Here is a 19,395-nt window from a genome sequence, read left to right on the forward strand (position 1 = left end):
TCCAAACAAATTCATTTGTAATCATTTTTCCTCTTGTGCATGCTTTTTAATTACACACTTTTTAATTCACTTTATCGTTCCATTGCATTTATTATGTAATAAATTCCGTTATCTTTAATTTAGCTGCATAATTACTGTAATGTTTGTTTTGCTCTGTGGTAAACAAAAAAGGAAAACCAATCCGCATTCGTGGCTTATCCTACACAACATATCAATTAGAACGATCAGTGACTTAATTACAGACTCTCAGGCGTCTTCCGTTTTAGTCGGGTACTGAGAAGAGAAACACTGCAGTGACTATTGATCCAGGGGACGAAATGTATTGTCTGTCAAGAGAAGACTATTATCTAAAACAAGAAAAGCCAGACACGAAGAATGGCTCTGCAGGGTCTCAGACTCTTCAGTTATTTCCCATAACCGTTTCTCTCTCTCTCTCTCTCTCTCTCTGTCTCTCTCGCACTCTCGCTCTCTCTCTCTCTCTTTCACTCTCTTTCTCTCTCTCACTTTTTTTAGTATTGTTCTGTATAACATTCGTCATTCATGACTCATCCACCTGGAATTAGAATAAGCACAATGCCCCGCTTGTCATAACAATGCAGCCTCAAAGATGAGAAATGCCAAAAGTGCAACTAAGAACCAAATATATTCGATTTCCCCGCCGTTGCTCTTAACGACAGCCTCTTAAAAACCACCGAGACAGTGACACATTGTCTGATGATTAACACATTACACTATCACTCAACACACCAGTGACAGGACGGTCCTACAGCATGTGCTGTGTTTGGCTTCTCTCTAACTCTCCATCTTACACTCTTGCTTGCAAAAAATCTTTTTTTTTAACCATTATTAGAAGAGAACACCATCAGTAGAGCAATGAAAAATGAATGCTACATGGTTAGTAGTTGTGCACACATTTTAAATGGCTTTTCGATGGAGTAGTGATTAACTACCTTACAGATTAATAGAGAAGCATTCATATTTTTGCATTGGTAATAGTGCAATAAAGAATACCGCAGAATAGGTAAAGCTCTTGGAATTGCATTGTAAACTAGCATATCGGCTGTGTCTGTTCACATACAGAATACTGGCAACCCAGATGTGGAGCATCCTCAGGAATCCAAAATGGAAGGATATCATATGGCATTGCTGATGGAACCATATTTACAAGCACATGCTACGTGCACACGGTACTATGCTTGGCCACAGGCCCCCCAGCGCAGTTGTAATAATATTTTCCATTAAGGTTTTCATAATGCAGTATATATGTGATAACTGAATAGGATTGCGGGTGTGGATAGGGTTGAGAGGGATGGCCTGAGCATTCTCCTCTGACTGGCCACAGGTCAATAATCTCACACATGAACCCCACCACTGGGTGAGTGGGCTAATGTCATCTGAGGTGGTTAGAATTTAACCGGGCCATTGCACCATATCTTACAAACACAGCAGTGGCTGTGTGAATCATTGTGTGTCCTACGTTTCTTTACTGCGGCTTGAGAAGTGGCAAGAGCACATTGTTAAACTGATATTTGTTCTTAAGGCTATGGAGTATGTGCTTCCATTGAATGAAAACAGCAAAGCAAAAAGGGCTTTTTTCTGTCATCATTTTAGCTCCATGCTCATGTATTGATCTGTGTTTATTATTTATTGCTGATTTTCCCAAGTTTCTTGTCTCATCTTTTTTGCCTTTAGGGTACAACCTGTCACCTGCTACTGCAGTATTTTCTAACACACAAAGGCTAGCATATAATCCATGGCTTTGATGAAGGCAGACCAATACCGCATGAACCCTCAGTGATGTGGAATAAATGCGCAAAACACTGGCTGAAATCACTAGCGCCCTCCACTGGCCCTGTCGCGAATCACAGGACCGCTTTGTCCTTCGGTTCACAGCAGGTGGGTCGCAAAACCGATTTACCCCTAATCAAACAAGAACAACAGCAGCAGCAGCGCAAGATCAGAGAAGGAACGCGTGATGATAATAATAATAATAATAAAAAAGCGGCACTCACCCGAATCCGGCAATCAGGCGGCACAGCAGGAAGAAGCCGTAGCCCTGCACGAAGGACGAGAGGAAGGCGAAGAAGCCGTTGAGCGACATGCTGATCAGCAGGCACTGCCGCCGGCCCACCTTGTCCGACATGCCCCCCCAGAAGAATGCGCCCACCATCATTCCCAGGTACACCATGCTACCTGGGGAGACACAAGACACAGCATCCCGGTCAGCCATTTTGGCTCCGCGCACCCAATTTCACCGTCCATTCTCAGCACAGTCCATCTGTGAGCAAATGTAGAAAAGCAAAGACCCCCTGTGAAAGATTTTTTTTTTCATGTCGTTTACAAAATAATGGGCACTTTCAAAGTCTGTGGTCTGTAAGAGCAGCGGCTTAATCGCCACAGTTGTCTGATCAAAATAAAAAATGGCTTTGAAATTTATATTTTGAAATAGTGACAACAACAGCAGATTTGCAGTGTTATAAAATTCAGTTGATGAATATGACAATTCCTGTATCAAACAGTGACACACACCCCCCCCCCCCCCCAACCTGCATGTCTTTGAATTGTGGGTGGAAACCAAAGTACCCAGAAGAAACCCACGTGGGTGACTCTGGGTGAACATGTAAACTCCACACAGAAAGGCCCCCACAGAAGGTATAGGTTCATAAGCGTATACAGTGCCATGAAAAGGTCTTAAAGATCTGAAACCATTCAGAGTGACAAACATGCAATAATAGAGGAATCAGGAAGAGGGCTGTCACTGTAAATTCACCCCACGTTCACTCCAGACCCAGTTTATAAACCTCATCACTCACAACATTGCTCTCCCAGCGGTACATAAGAGCAGTCCGGGGAATCTTTTCCCCCAGCACTTCAATAGTTGTAAATTAAGAAAATATTTTTAATTGCGTTGTACTTTAACTTTCTTCAGGCCAGTCACAGAGCAGAGGATAATTAAACCTGTTTCTCTTTTACATACTGAAAATGCAAAAGTCGTCTAATGGCTGTCATTAGATGAGAGCTTAATGGGGGTTTTATCTCACCAATCCAAAGTGAGTGATCTCTCTCTGTTAATAATGGACCATTAGCAAAACAACCTTCACTTTTATTCTCCTGTCCTGTGCAGTAATGTATCTGTTTGTCTCTTTCTGTCCCTTTTATCAGTGCTTTAGTCACCTCTACTCACTCCCTGATGCAAGAAGTTTTTAGTCAACTGCAGCACATTTTAGCAGATTGTGTGCATGTGTGTGCGTGTGTGTGTGTGTGTGTGTGTATATACCCTGGAGAATAAAAAAGCAGAAGAATCCATTAGTGATAATCGTTTAATTAGCTGATTATACTTCAAAAGCATCTATTTTTTCATAAGTAATAGTTAAGATAGAACAGTAATAGAACACAAAGAAATCCTGATGATTGAATAATGTATTACAACAATAATAACAATTAAATTACTATATGTTTATTGTATAATTGCATTATATATTACATCATTTCTATAATATTACATTATTAAATAAGGTTTATTAAATTTATTTGTGTATATGATATTATTGTGCATATGATATTTATATGCATTATACTGTATATAATATATAATTCATATATTAATTTTTTACTATTATAATACTCATAACTCAAAGTAGCTTGTTCAGTAGCAACAGCATTACAAAGCCAAATTTTCAGTGTTAAATAAACTGTGTTTAGTGAGAGCACAAAACAGTTTACTGTGTTTGTCTCCAGAGGCTATAGATATGAATTGAGATTAATTTTATTGAATTTATTTACCATTATAAACATCACATTTTATTTTGCTGAGGCATAACACCACTGTACAAACTGCTTTGCGGTTACTCAAAGTGTGTTTTCTCTCTTTAGACCAGGAACCTCTGAATGTCCTTACAACCATTATAAAACTGGCAGGTAATCATAAACGTCTGTGCATAGCTAAAATATACTTTTAGCTAGTTCTATATTCCTCCAATTTCTGTAGGCTGAAATAGGCATGTTTAATGTTTTATTTTTAGCATGCATGTGGACTGGTTTTGTGCTATAATACTGAAGGTTTATTGTTAAGTTTCCCAATTATGAAGACTGGAGCGTTTTATATTTAACTACCTAACTCGCAGTACACTAATTAAATATAATCAACTCATTACTGCAACAAGGGTCTTCCCCAACTAAACAAACACCTTTTAATGAGCTACAAATTCCACACACACCTGCAGGAAAACCAAACCTCAGTCACCAGCCTACCAAACACATACCTCACAATACCACAGACCCAACAGTATAAAATTAATATCTGAAAAGTAAGTCTCCAATGTTATTTAGTCGATTCCTACACATCTGGGAACACATTAAAGTATCGCAATCCCAGTACGGCATTTTCTCCATATTTTATTCAGCCAGTACTTTGCTTTAGATCATTTTATACTAGCGCCCTGAGCCGTGGCAACTGAGGAGGTTGCAGTGAATCACTCTTGGTGAAATTGAACTGACTGATAAAACTGCATAAACAATTCACCGAATCCATTTTTTTTGTTTAACATAAATCAAGATGTCCAGGATAATAAGAATGCAAACTCATTACTGAATAAAGCAGCTGTTTGGCCCCCTCATTCCGTGCTGTAGGTGAATGAGTTTTTTTTCCTTCTTTCTGATTGGAGAGATATGCCCGGACCAGGATCCTTTCTCAGAGCAGTGCGTTTGTGATGACGCAGACTCCGTGGGCCTGTAATCCATTACCCGTGACAGCTGCAGCACGCTGCAGAACAAACAGGACAGGAGCGGAGCTCTTTTACTATGATGGTGCTAGTGCAACGTTGTGGTTAGGGAACCGGGCGAGTGAACCAAAGGTTACGGGTTCGATTCCCGGCTAGGGTGCTACCACTGTAGCCTTCCTATGATAGTTAACCTGAATTGCTTTGGGACATTCGCCAACTCTGTAAATGGACTGTATGAATACATGGCCTAATCTGTGTGTGTTGCTCAGTCATTCAGTGTCATTGCAGATGCATATATTAATGCAGTCATTCAGTATCAGTCAAAATGCATGTATTAATACAGCCATTTGCTATCAGTACAAATGCATGTATTAATGCAATCATTCAGTATCAGTATAGATGCATATATTAATGCAATCATTCAGTGTCAGTATAGATGCATATATTTATGCAGTCGTTCCGTATCAGTACAGATATATACATTGCCTGGGGAATAAGATGGTTGCTTCTCTGATTGCAGTCTGGACCTCTTTCTCCTCCGATGGGGGTTTGCAGATATTGATTGTTTTGCTCACATTTTGATTCAGGGTCAAACTGAGGTCATGATTTCTCCATCGGCCAATCAGCTTCCTCAACTCAAACGGGAGCTGAGAAGCCAGATAAAAGGAGCCAGTAAAACTCTTCTCCCTGCTGAGTCCATTGCGCTTGGATTTTTCTTACGATTATAATTAGTTAAAGGAGGGAGCCTTGGTACATTTCATACACAGGGATCCTACAGCCCTGAAAGAAGATGGAGGCCGCAGAACAATAAAAACACACAGGACCTCTTACTGCACAGTTTACCTCAGTCTGAGCAAAGAAAACTGGAAAAATAAAACGATTGATCAGCAAATAGGAACTTGAGTGGGTCAAACAATAAATTTAGTGAACTAAAATATAATGAATAGTCAAGTCAATTTGAAAACTAACCAAGTAACTGACTGCAGAGGAACAGCACACCGCATAGCAGCTTGACAGAGCACGACAAGACTGAAATTGAGCACTTCTACTCTGCCCCTGAAAGCATAACAATCTGCCATTTTCCTCATGGCTTTAATTTAAAATGAATGCTGCACAACTGTGTTTCCCCAGAAACTCCCACACCTTGGTTAAAATAGCACGGATATCAGGCATGGTGGAAGAGGATATGAATCAAGCTAGATTTTTGGCAACTTTCTGTCCCCGTCAGTCAATGTTTTCTGAAAAAAAGTTTAATTACAGGGTTCCTAAACATACTTTCGCTGCAATTAACAAACAAATTAGGCTGAACAATGCCTGTTCGAGACAAGACAGAATCAATCTGCATACCGTGAACAATGGAACACTGTTAATGTGAGATACGCCTCTTTGCTATGTCTGCATGAATATACATGTAGTTAACAATACTTCTTATTTTAGTATTATTAAAAACCATTATGTAAATGCAATACATATGCCTCATTAGTCTACATATGTATTTAATTAATTTTATATTAACCCATATATTAGAGTTCATTCATTTATTAAACATCTTCTGATGACAATACAGTTTTGAGTTCAGAAGCATTGCTCAAGCACAAATTTCACAAGCACTTTTTTTTCTTGCCATTTATTCAATACAGATCAATACTACTTTACAAAACTCTGTGGGACTGAATATTTAAAGCTGACATAGCCAGTTCACTGCTACTTTTATAGTGTTCCTGATTATATATTTAACACACTTGATTAGACGCAAAGTGTGTAGTTATGTGAATTTGCGAAACCTTAACCCTGAGATAGACTATGTTCATATTGATGATGGGAGCATACTGACTGACTATTGTATTTATTTCTGCTCAACAAAATGTTTTTATTGTGTTATTTTCCAGTGTACAGGCAGGGATATGTACGTTCTACTATCACTGATAATACTCTACCTTTCCTATTAATAGAACAAGGAGTATTAAAATGGTTCTCTCTTCCTGGAGAAGAAGTGCTCTTGGTCATGGCTTTGAAATTGCACTGTCATGCGCCTCTCTATTCCAGCTGTCGTTATGACCAAGCAATTTGCAAGATTTCGGCTGCAGGCCAAAGACCTGCTCTTCTGGAACAATCCAAGCGATTATTATGTTGCGGCAAACTGCTTTATTAGCATATTACAAGCGGCAAGTTTAACTGTCAACCGTCAAAAATCACAGGAAAACTGAGCGGGGAAAATTCGACCAGTGAGAAAAAAATAAGAGCAGCACATGAAAATGTCTTGAGGCTTAAAATGTCCTACTGCTTCGCCCAACTGTCAATTAACATCGGCGTTTTAAAGTATGCAGTCTATTTGTTTGGCAATAATATCTACACTACAGTGACTTTAAGACATATTCTGTCACAGAGAAACACAATCAACAAAAATACAAAAAGAATGTCCTGTAAGCTCAGGGAGTTTCTCTCCTCAATGCAAGCAGCTACCGTCAAAGTTGATTCACTGAGCAGGCCAGGGTGGGGCTATCTACTGATCACTTAATTAAAAACCACAGCCTCCTGCATAACCAACCTGGTATTCCATTGGTGCAGCTATATCCTGGCTCTCAGTGCATTACTGCACATAAACCGCTCAGTGCATCACTGCGCATAAACTGCAGCATATAAAAGCAAGGAAATCTTGTTGAAGAAGCTGTATCACACTAACGTTGATCATGGGTTCCACGCCAGTTGTTTTTGAGAATCAGAGGAAGTGTAGCTCACACAGGGAACACGTGTACTAATGCAGTACACGAAAACACAACACAAATTCCGCCAAAGTGTTAATATGCTCTGGAAGATGCTTTCATCGAACACCTCGCTGTGACATAAAGAGACATTGCCCCTGCAGTTATGAGAAAAATGAATTCACAAAAGGACATAAAAGTTTAATTGTGAGCACAATTAAGTAGGTTTTAATTAGAGTGATGAGGGTTAACGAGGAACAGCGAGGCAGAGAAATTAAGCTCAGGTGCGTATTTTAGGCACTGCCGCAGGGTTTTTACTGCAGCAGTAGGTGACAGGGCGGGTATTTTTCACTGCAGAGTAGGTCAGCGATGCGCAGCAACTCCGTAGCCAGGTAAGGCTCCCCAGGAGACCATCTGAACACGAGCAGCTCTGACAAGGAACAGGAGCTCATCACTGGGCATCCCATCCACCTCGTCACCAGCAGGACTGGTCTCTTAGTCCGCATATTTTTTTCCATACTGTAAGTGAATATTGCCCATGCGCGCACATACTGTGCACAAACACACACAGCATGGGTGTGAGACGTAGTGCATTTCAACAGGAAAGCGTATAATTTTTAAAAATCTGGTACTGAATTGCTCCTAGTAAATGCATTGAGAGAGGGACAGAGAGAGAGAGAGAGAGAGAGAGAGAGAAGGGCCTGGCGTTTTGCACTGTCAGATCATGTGAAAGCACCCTGGAGACTGGTGGAAGCGTTGAGCTGCAACATGGGGCCCTTTTCTGATTTCATGGCTGGACGGTTCTCCTGAGAGGGGGAAACTATTTCAGCCGCACAGAAACCATCGCTGCTTTAGCCGTGGTACCTGCACTGGGTGCAAAATGCTCCCTCCCCTGTTATGTGGACAGAGCAGTTTTTTTCCCACGATGGAAATGAAATGAGGTAATGTTCCCCAATGTCTGTTCGATTGGAGCAGGCATGTAATTCAATTGGTTATTTATAAAGCCTGGCTTTAATGGATTCCGTGTTCTCTTCATAAATAAACCTTGTCATGATCTCAGCAGAACAGCACCGCTGGTTTCACTGAAGCTTTTCATGCCATTAATGGTTTTAGCTTATAAATATCTTACATAACGCCGTTAGATTTAACTGTTTAACCAACTGTATTTGCATCAATGTACTTAGCTAAATTGATGTCACAGCAACAACATGCTAATTAGCTCACAATAAAGCCATAAAGGCATAAGCGTTACGAAAACAAGATAAGGCTCGCAACGGGCCATGGGTGTATCGTTTGCCTTGCCCGCGCTACCCGGCATTACGACTGTGCTGTAATCTCTGCAGTAGTGAGATTTCACTGCAGTTTAGCCACGCTTAGCTGCCTCCGGTCCGCGCGCGGAATAGCTGCTAGCGAGCGCCGTACAGAGAGGATTAGGGAGAGACAGAGCTGATAACAGCGATGGCTAGGATGTCGAAAACAGAGCGAACGTTGTAGCAGGGCCCTACTTTGTGTCAGACATATCTGAAAAGGGTGTCTGTCTTTGCCCCTGAGTCCTATATCACGGTGCAGTACATCAAAGCCAAGCTCTGTCACGTGAAATAAGAGGATTAGAGGTTGTGCTTTGCTGGTATGATGTCTATATTGTATGCAGTCCAAGTTAGGATACAGGTATAGCTATAGAGGGCATTCTTAAAATCCCCCAGACTTAGTCCATAGAATGTTGTATGGCCCCAGATTCCCACTGATTAAACAAGTCTACACAATATTTGCTGTACCTGCCTCACCTGAAAATGTTGGAATGTTGAAACTGCGCCTCATCATTCTTCCCAAAACTGATTATGAACTGCAAAACTCTCTTACATATGCCCATATGTGAAACATATGACTTTCGCTGCCAGGACAAGTTATTGGTCCAGTGAAGTCCACAGGTCATGAGAATCTGATGTTAAAGTCTAAATGAAGTGATTAAAGATTAATTTTTAGTGTCATTAAGATTCATGGCCTTTTATGACTTAGAACTGGAATGCTGCAAAATAAACAGTTCCGATTAGTTCTTCAAAAAATGTTTAAATTATTTCTTAACCACAGAACAGACGGGGAAACATCTGAAAAATATTTGAAAACATTTGAAAAACATATGAAGAGCCTGGGGAACTCACATTTTCGTCAAGTACAGCATGTAAGAGCATGCGGCGGTATTACCACACAGGGGGCGCTATACGATGCAGGACACTGCACGATGCAGTTCTCGGGCTTATTCAGCCCTGGCTGTAGCCTTTCTGTATCTATGACCTCTAAATCGCAAAAACTCCAAAACTAAAGGATCTGCAGCACAAACACCAGCAGGCTGAATGGGGACATTTCACCTTTGACAGCGAGCACCTCCGTCCTCTTTAAACACCCTTTTCATAGGTGACCTCACTCGCCACGCATGATTACACATTCAGAACGACCCCTGTGGGAGCAACACTTTTCTAAGGCGACGTTCAAGACTCTTAGGTTAGCCCACGCTCAGTACGACACTGTTAGCTCAGGTTGGCTAAAAGTAAAGCATGTGGTGAGAAATAAAATTGCATTGATCTACACAGGGACATTTAAACAATAATTATAGAGCAATTATTTCTGGGACAAAAGAGTGCCATGGAAATGTACAGTACATGGAGATATGAGAGAACATTCGTTGAACAGTGAATAAATAATAGCTTTTTTTATTTATAAAGTCCAGGGACAAAGAAAGCATTCCAAGGGCACTTTCTAGAAGCATTTACTGGCCCTCTGCTTTAAAGCTTCCTGTGCGGCAGAGCGCTTGCCAGAGCCCTGTTAAATGGCTGAAGCAGAGCTGCGCAAACGCCACCGCAATAAAGCAACGAAAAGAGGAAATAGCGATCTGGTCAACCGAGGACAACACCGACCCCAAGGCCCGGGAGAAGGCTCGCTTCCCTTAAGGTACTGACGCTGCCGATAAAACCGACGGCACAAAAGAATGAGGAAGTGCTAACACCCTTATCGAATACAAAAACACACATTCATATTACACCGCAAAGATAAAATAATTTTTAAAAAACGTGGAAGCATTGTTCAAACGCAAAGACAACAAGAGATGCAGAGATGGTTCCTGCACAGTACTTTGAGCTGCTTTTTGCATGAAAGGTGCTATATAAATAAAATAAACTTGAAACTTGAAACAGTTCTGGACTCAATGTAATTCACTAAAAAGAAAAGGTATTTCTACAAGGAGTGCTTGTAGAAATACCTGCAGAAATAGGCTATATCAGTGGGATGAATCGTCCTTCCAGGCTTCATAAATGCTACTACTCTGGAGTAGACTCTGGTCTGCTTGTGGAACATAAAAATGCTTCCTGACCAATCTCCCCTAATTGCCATTTATGATGGTGAGCCCACTGCTGCTCACAGTAAAGATACAGGTTCAGTGCATCACAGACACCACAGGTATATAAATGGACCAGACATTACGCTCTGCATGTGTAACACTACAAGTTCTAGATCTAACTATCTAGTATTATAAAATATCTGTGGTCACATATTCAGAGAGAGAGAGAGAGAGAGAGAGAGAAAGAAGGGGGTGGGGGTACAGGGTGTGGAATGTAACAGTATCATCAGTGCTGTTTTATCATGTGTCCCTATAGGGTCCGGCTCATTTAAGTAAACTTTAACTTAATTGGTCAGTGTTTAATCCATTTGTCTGACTCTGTCACTTTCTTTTGATTTTTAGATAGGAGCCAGATCCTCAAATACGTCAGCTGTCTCTGCACTATACACGTTTCACTGCTGTTCTCGACAAAGCCTACTAAATTCAAGAATAAAGCATCACTTCAGAAAGAATGTTGTTTACAAGCATAGTCACATACCATTAACAACAAGATGATGATGGTGAGCCAAATTAATAATTCATTTGTGTACTTTTCATAGTTGTTGGTCTTGGCTTTCCGTCATTTTAGCTCTTGTGTCATATACAATGGAATATACAGTATGGTGGCAATTCTTAAATGTATGTCTAAAAAAAGCCCTAAATGTATTCTGTTTCCCAGAACAGGCAGTCAGCTGGTGATCTGTCTGTGTCAGAACCTCTCCCCAGAACCCCTCAGACAGCTCGACTGCAGTTCGCAGGAGTCTTTCATGCTTGAATGAGCTTCACCATTTCCCTCGTTCCCTCTCTCCCCCCCCCTCTCTCTCTCTCTCTCTCTCTCTCTCTCCCTCGCTCACCACAGCTTGCTGCATTCTGTTGCAGAGGGAGGGCTCCAGCAAAGGCTCAGGCAGAGAGAGAGAGAGAGCTGCCCAGGCTGGAGCTGAATGCAGGGATATTGTCTAAATGCAGACCCTCACACGAGCACATATCTCAGGCCTCTACTCAGGCCCCTTTAAAGAGAATCAGAACACATGCACATTATTTTATTAGAGCTCACACTGTGATTTGAAAACACATACACTGAATCAAGTGTCTGTCATGTCCAGTAACTTTTATAGTCCTGTACACAGAAGAATTTGATGGCAGATGGTAAAATGGGCCTGTATTTCCCTCACTAGTGATCACCAAACTCATTATATAGAAATTCATTCCATATGAAAAGTAGCTTACAGAGAGCGGTGATTGTGCTGCACAGTGTGTGTATGTTAGCCTGGCCGGAGCGCATTTCCATATATTCAGTTCTGCGGAACTTGGCCAAGGTTGTCTTCATTCACAAAAGCCCTCAACTATGCAGTACAGAAGTGGCTGTAATTATCTGTGCTGGTAGACCAGCTTCATCAAGCTGGAAATGTAATGGGCATGCTATAATATCAACTTGGTCATGCTTGACCAGCTGGTTCCAGCATACTGGTCACCAGCATAACCATCTTCACTGATCTGTGCTGTCTCCACAGCATGATGATTTAGAACACGTACTTGATAACTGATTGTTTGTTATTCTAGTCATTAGGGAACTAATTATATAAGGTAAAAAATGTATTTGGATTAAGTAGATTTAAAAACATTTCAAATGAATTTAATATTGCTGACCTGTTAACCGGAATTACCTAGATGTTCAGAATGCTAGCTAGCACTGATTAACAGTACTAATAAATAAATACTGTATGAAGAACTACATTAATCAATACTAATCAATAAAGACTGTATGTAGAACTACATTAATCAATACTACTCAATAAAGATTGCAGGCAGAACTACATCAGTCAATACTAGTCAATAAAGACTATATGCAAAACTGTTAACAGCATCTGCACCCAAATTTACAGTGGATATAGGAGCCAGGAAAGCTTCCAAAACTTCGCAAAAAATCTAAATCACAACCGTAGATAACCCAGAGCCAATTTGAGATTACCTCACGCCTGAGTGTGTGAGTACGAGGCAAGGAACGCAAGCTTTCAGATGTACTCCTGCACCGCTAGAAAAATATATATAGCCGTGATAACAAAGTCCCTTTCGTGGCTTTTCCATTCACCACGCACTTTTTGATTCGTTTTCCATTACGCCGGGTATTAGGCGTTTAAATCGGGCACGCTGACGTAGCGGCGGACAGTGTTGCATTAGCAACGGCTCGCTCGCGCGGCGGCGGCTGAATAAAGACGATAGCGTGTGTGGATTAGCGGGAGAGGTGAAGCCCCGGTTCCCCCCCGCAGAGCTTATTAGAGAGGGAGTGAAACTCCGGGCGTGCGAGCGACAGCGTGCGATGATGCGCGCCGCTTGCCAAATGATCTCATCTTCCGCCTTTAATGTGGAAAACTGCGGGAAGAAAACCACATTCGCCCAGACCTGATAAAACAGCCCCTGTGAGACTCCACCGGATGCGACAGGCCATGCGTATGCACTGTGGCTGCTCTTGAAACCACTCACATGGAGCATGCGTTCCCCCAGCTAATGTACATCAGGGGTGTCAAACTGAATCCGCAGTGCCGCAGTGTCTGCAGGTACTTGTGGTTTGCTTTCATTCAGCTACCTATTAAGGCCTTGAGAACAAGGTGTGTGGATTCTTTAGCCAATCAATGACTTGAATGAAACACTTGTGCCGAGAATGCCCTAAAACCAGCTGCACCGCGGCCCTCCAGGACTGGAGTTTGACAGCTGTGAAGTACATACTTATGTACCCCTTTCATAAAGACACTACCCTCACAGGTCAGGGAGGCAGGTGAGGTAGCAGAAGATCCCAATAGAGGCCCTGTAATGAGTTCCAGCACTACTCTTAATCAGCTTTAATTAACCATTCCACTCTGTAGTCACATGTGTTTCTGATTAGAGCCCAAAATTAATTTCTCAATAAACTTATGTTGTGAAAAACATCAGTTAGCATTTGAAAATGCACCCCGGAGAAAGGGTTTATTAGAGCATCAAGCACGCACTCAGCCAACAGCCTTTCAAAGGTAGATTTTGTTTCTGGGTGCAATTTAAAAGCTTTGCTTACTTAATGCAACTTTCCTGCATGAGCAATGGCATCATTAGTGAAACTGTCTCCTGAAACAAACGGAAAGATTCAAACTTTGCATTAGCAGGATGCAACTGGACCAGTCCTACATTACTACATAGTGTTAAGGAATGTGAGCAAAGAATCTAACGCTTATGTTAAAATTCCAGGAGTCTAGTTCCTAAGCAGTGACTAGTAGCGGCTTCAGTGTAACATAAACACTGAGGAGTTATTCAGATGGGGTATGGATATGCTCCTATTGCTCACTGAAGTGCCATTATTCCTAAAAATAAAAACAAAAGACGTAAATAATTAGGGGCCATAAAGCTGGAAGCACACAACAGACAAAATGGGCAATTAGTTTAATAGTAAAACAGATCGATCTGATTGGTCCAGAGCAACGTCTCCGTGGCAGTCTTTGCCAGCTACTCTGACAAGCACACAAAACACACAAAAAAAGCACCATTAATGCGAGTTATAACCGTGCGGCTTGACCTTCACAAGAGCTGTTATTAGAGGTGCTGCATTCCTTTCTTCACTATAGCTGCTGCTTAATACAAGCAACCAAGGAGCTCGTAATACAATTCCGCAGTCCAAACAGCAGTACTTTATATCCTCCTGAATCTTTACTTAGAGGTGTTTCCTACAAAATCACTTATTAAAAGGAAGAAATCTCATTCACAATATCATCCCCCGTCTATCTCACTCTCTTTACCCCTTTCCCTCCCCCTTCTCTCTCTCTCTTCCCCTCACCCTACCCTCCTCTCTCTCTCTCTCTATCTCTCTCTCTCATTGCCTTCAAATACATTAATCCATGACAACCAATGGCTTGTACCAAACTATATCATTAGAAATGGCAACTGCAGAGCTATAAAACTATTGGGCCTGTAATTCTGAGTCTAATGCAGGAACCAATGCAATTACAGGTTATTTTCCTTATCCATCACATGACAATGCAGTACTGTATATAAACAGTACATCCAAAGACCTGCCTTTTTTCAGAATTCCTTGTTCCATTGTTCACATGGACCAGTGGTTCAGACCACAGGAATGGCTGTACTTTATGGCAGAATGAATCCTCCGAGGATTCTCTTCAGCCAAGGGGGAATGTCATCACGTACCTTTATAAAGCAATGTCTGAGACTGTTTCAAATTAAATGGAGAACAACCTGTTTCGCACTTGCCGCCTCCCAACATTCAAATGACACATTCCGCTATCGCCCCCTCCCGTTGCCGAGGGCGAGTTAACCCTTACCTAGCCAGCCGGAGCGGGAGTCGGGCACGCACATGTCCGTCTCGGCGCTGGGCAGCACGAAGCCCACCACGAAGACCTCCACGCCGTCGGCCATGAGCGCCAGGCCCAGGACGAAGAAGAGCTGCCACTGGAAGCGGCCGTGCCCGCACTCCTGGATGATCAGCTCGTACTGCTGCGCCAGCTCCTCCTCGTCGGCCTGCCGCTCCGTCTCCAGCTCGCGCCGGTCCTTCAGCCCGTCCGAAACGGGCTGCCCCGCCGCCACCTGGCCGCCCTTCGGGTGCCCCTCGCCGGGGATGCCCTGGTACTCCCCCTCGTAGATCTCGTCCTCGTCGTCGTGGCCCTCCGTGGCGTCGCTGGAGCCCTCGTCGTCGTTGGCGCCCCCCGCGTAGTCGCCATCCTGCCGGTAGTTGTAGTCGTCGTCCTCCTCCTCGTCCTGGAAGCGGCTGTAGGACCGCTGGGTGTACTCGTCCGCGGCCCGGTCCACCACCTTGTTCACCTTCTTCGCCGCGTGCCGCTTGGCCTCCTTGGCGATGTCCTTGGCCCCCTTCACTAAAGAAGTCCTGTCCTGGTATGCGTCATCCATCTCGTCCGGGGCGGGCGACCAGAGCGGGAGTTACCAGCGGGATTGTGGGAGTTTCGCAGTGGGCGCAGATCACCGCATAAGACTGTCAGCTTCAATGGCGGTGATCATTCGTCTGTGAGAAGCAACAGAGAAGCGTCATAATTAGGGGCAGAGGTCTCTCAGACGTCCCTTAAACATTCAGAACTGCTTAACCCTTTAAGCTCAACTCAGTCAGGCAGTATCATTTTTGTATGTGTTCTCCCTGGCTGCGCCAGTTAAAGGGTTAAAGCAGTGCTGAGGAATCCAGTCTCATTTCCATTTTCCAGCGTTGCTAACAATGGGATCATTTGAAAGGCTCATCCCTGTGAAATCACCTGGTTTTATGGATGATGTCCATGCTCCATTGTTTCGCATTAATATTCACGAAACGGTTTGCGTATGAATTTGTTTATCTTCTATCACTGTCACTTTGGATCCATATCTCATTCATATGTTGGTATTTTTGCATTTATCATAACCTGAGATATGTTGCATGAGATCAGCTCTATATCACAGTAAGTGAAGCATGCACTCTGTTACATACAGATGCATCACATGAGAATTTTGTTTGTGCAGAAGTGTCATAGATCAACAGTTTTTACATTTGTAATGTATTGCATGTAGTAGGCCTATCTTTTTGTGCATCTCTATTGTGCTGTATTGAAGCTTGACTTCAGCAGAGTTGTGGTCTAAAGTTCTCATTCATTTAAGTAAAAAACATAAAAACTCTTTTATTTAAAAAAGCAAAATAAAGAAATAACTAATAGCTAAGGCAGTGCCAAATTAAAGACAAAATTCTGAATGGTCTGTTCAATCCGTTCAGCATCAATCATAAGTCTTCGGCCTGTTGAATGTGTTGTTTTGTAGGTCAGATTTTTATCCAGATTTTTTATCCAACCCCAGAAATGTCTTCACGTTGCTGATGCACACCATTAAAAATAAATTTTTCATATTTCATATTTTGCCTCAAGAAAGAAATCATAGCATCATTCAATTATTTTGTACATATCACAGAATCCACAGAAAATCGAATACCCTCAGATATATTTTCAGTTGGCTAAATTTGAACATACATCATTAATATGGATTTTCTTACAATTTAGAAAAAAAACTAAAATTAGCAGTCCAATAACAGCAGTGTAACATTGCCTGAGGAAATTGTAAGAAATCGCACCCCAGACAACTCCTGTACCACTTCCTGGTTCAATATGCCGATTGACATGTAAAATAATCACACAAGCACGTGTACAAACCAAAGCAATGAATCAGGATCACGACGCAAGGTCATGCCGTATAGAGCGAGGCTGCGGGCAGAGTTTCAGCATTGAACTTCCACCTTAATCACTCGCTGGGGAAACGCCGCGTGCAAGAAACAGCGTACAAGTCATCACTGAGAGATCGCTCAACGTACCGCACGTCCGCCACCGCGAAGAATCCGTCAATCGCTGGCCTATGATGGCTCCGCAGAGTTCCATCAATGAACACGCCTGACAAGTCTTCTAATCTGTCGTTAGAGCTTTGGTACAACGCGAGCGAGAGCGCCAAATGGCGTACGACCAAGAAATGCCTTGCGAAGGCAGCGGCCATTTCATGCGTCAATGAGAATCAGAAAAGAGGGATTCATCAAGCTCTGCGGTTTGATTTATGTTGTGTTTAAGTGGGTTCGCTGTAGCTGCGAAAAACTGCCATGACTCATTTTCATGAGATCCGCAGTATATGCAATGAGTCATCGTGAAGTGAAACCTGAGTTACCGCGGATACAGACCAGTGGGGTTACAGGTAGCAGTCACAGCAGCCGTCATCATTTACAGAATAAAGAAACGCCAGGTGGGGAAAACAGCAGCTGCCTCTTAAAATGCAAGTCAGACTTTCTCTTTGCCTTCAAAGCTGTTTAAATGTCCCCAGAAATGTGGAATATGGTCTCTAAAAATATGCATAAATCCATGCAGATTTTCAGATTACTTGCCTCTTATAATACCGAACTACCAGTAAATTAGTACAGGGGTCTTTCATGTTATTTAGAATTTAAATTCTCAATGCACTAAGACACACCACATCTGTGTTTAGCCTGCTGGCTTACTGAATTGCCTTTATTCTGAAAACTCTGTCTCAACATATGGTCTTTGAAAAGGCACCCTCTTATTTTATCACAGACAAGGGGGGAAGGATGGCGCATGGCGGCGTCGAGCTCTAAAGCGAGAACGCGCGGAACCGTGGGGCGCAAAGCGGTGGAACCGCACGCAGTATTCCCGCGGCGGCGAAGCGAGCAGTAGGCCGGCGGACGGTGGAGCCGCCTGTCAGATCGGGCTGACGGCGACGGCTCAACCTGAGCGCTAACGCGGGATCTGTGGGTGTGCTGTGAGAGGCTACTCCCTGACTGTGTGTGCCTCCCCCTACCTCCCCTCCCCGGTCCCACGCGGGTGGCTGCCCCCCCCCCCCACCCCCCCACTGTGTGGCTCTTACTCCCCCCCCCCCCTTTTCCACTTAATGCATCAAAGCCCCATAAAAGCCCCCTTCTGTTCTGCATTTCTTACCAGATATATTCACAGATTTCACAAGTACAAAGCAGATATACTCATAGACTACAGTTACAGAGCAAATATGCTCATAGACTACAGATACGGAGCAAACATGCTCATAGACTAGAGATACGGAGCAGATATACTCATGCTGTAGACTGGATATTTTGCCTGAATTTTGACAGTTTGGTCTAATAATGCTGCTTTTATGTAAAAGAAGGACAGCATTTATACAAAGAAACATATATTGCACTCTTTGGACTCTTTTTTTTTACTGTTTGGAAATCATGGCCATTAAATCCCATCTGTGTTATAAATCCAGATTCACAAGATTAAATTCCACCCGTAGTCAAGCTTGGTTAATTACTAGGATAAAAATATTGTGCCTGATGCAGTGAAATCCTCCATTTTGTTAAGTAGTGGGCTCGGGAGTGTCAACCAGAGGCTTTCAGGCTCTTCCTGAGAAAATGAGGCCTATTCTCTCAAACCATGAATTAAAGTTAATTTGTGCACCGAATAAAATGATATAGCTCTGCAAGCACGCAGCAAATCAGGAAACATGGTTTCATTCTGTGGATACATATTTTGTGTTGTGATGTGCTGCAACACACCCCTCTCAGGCTAACTGATCTTTAGCATATTCCCCTTTCAGCCAAAAAGCATATAACATATCCAGCATAAAGATCCACACAGTAAATATCTACCCAAACTGGACCTCCTACCTGGTAATGACAGAAATTGGCTGAGACAGGGCGGGTGGCACGGTCACACTCCAAGCTGGGACTGTCATATGGGGGGGCAATCCACAGGGCCCTCTGAGCTATTCCTCCCAGGACTAGAGCCACTGGGGCTTGTGCTGTATCATTACTACTGTTCCCTGCTGCTTAAACTGACTTCACTGCCCCTACCTACTTTCCTCCGGTGTTTTCACTGAAGGATTTGACACTGCATCCCACGGTGCACCAGCAAAGTCACGATATGAAGCTCTGCACCTCCACTAACGATCATCCTGATGGTCCTTTACCTGCTACTGTGCTCTCGCACTGCATGATGGGAAAATCATGCGGACCTTTCCTGCAGGAGAGTCAATGGTACTGCAGCTTCTTTTGTACAGCGGATTTCTTTAGTCTAATGATGGACCCATTTTGACTCGTGAGTTTCAAGAACTACATTTATGTAAG

General features: G+C 42.8%; 1 protein-coding gene across 1 annotated transcript in view; it reads right to left on the bottom strand.

Annotated features, from left to right (window-relative positions):
• sv2ca (synaptic vesicle glycoprotein 2Ca) overlaps nt 1-19,395 on the bottom strand; it is a 45,703-nt gene that overhangs the window by 17,956 nt on the left and 8,352 nt on the right. Inside the window, exons 2-3 of the mRNA XM_064296785.1 lie at nt 15,095-15,789; nt 2,013-2,193 (exon numbers count right to left, since the gene is read on the bottom strand). Coding sequence (XP_064152855.1) covers nt 2,013-2,193; nt 15,095-15,677 — 764 coding nt within the window. The 5' untranslated portion in view covers nt 15,678-15,789. The remainder of the gene's footprint in view (nt 1-2,012; nt 2,194-15,094; nt 15,790-19,395) is intronic.

The sequence above is a fragment of the Anguilla rostrata genome, chromosome 10 (genome assembly GCF_018555375.3).
Source record: "Anguilla rostrata isolate EN2019 chromosome 10, ASM1855537v3, whole genome shotgun sequence".
Classification (NCBI taxonomy): Eukaryota; Metazoa; Chordata; class Actinopteri; order Anguilliformes; family Anguillidae; genus Anguilla; species Anguilla rostrata.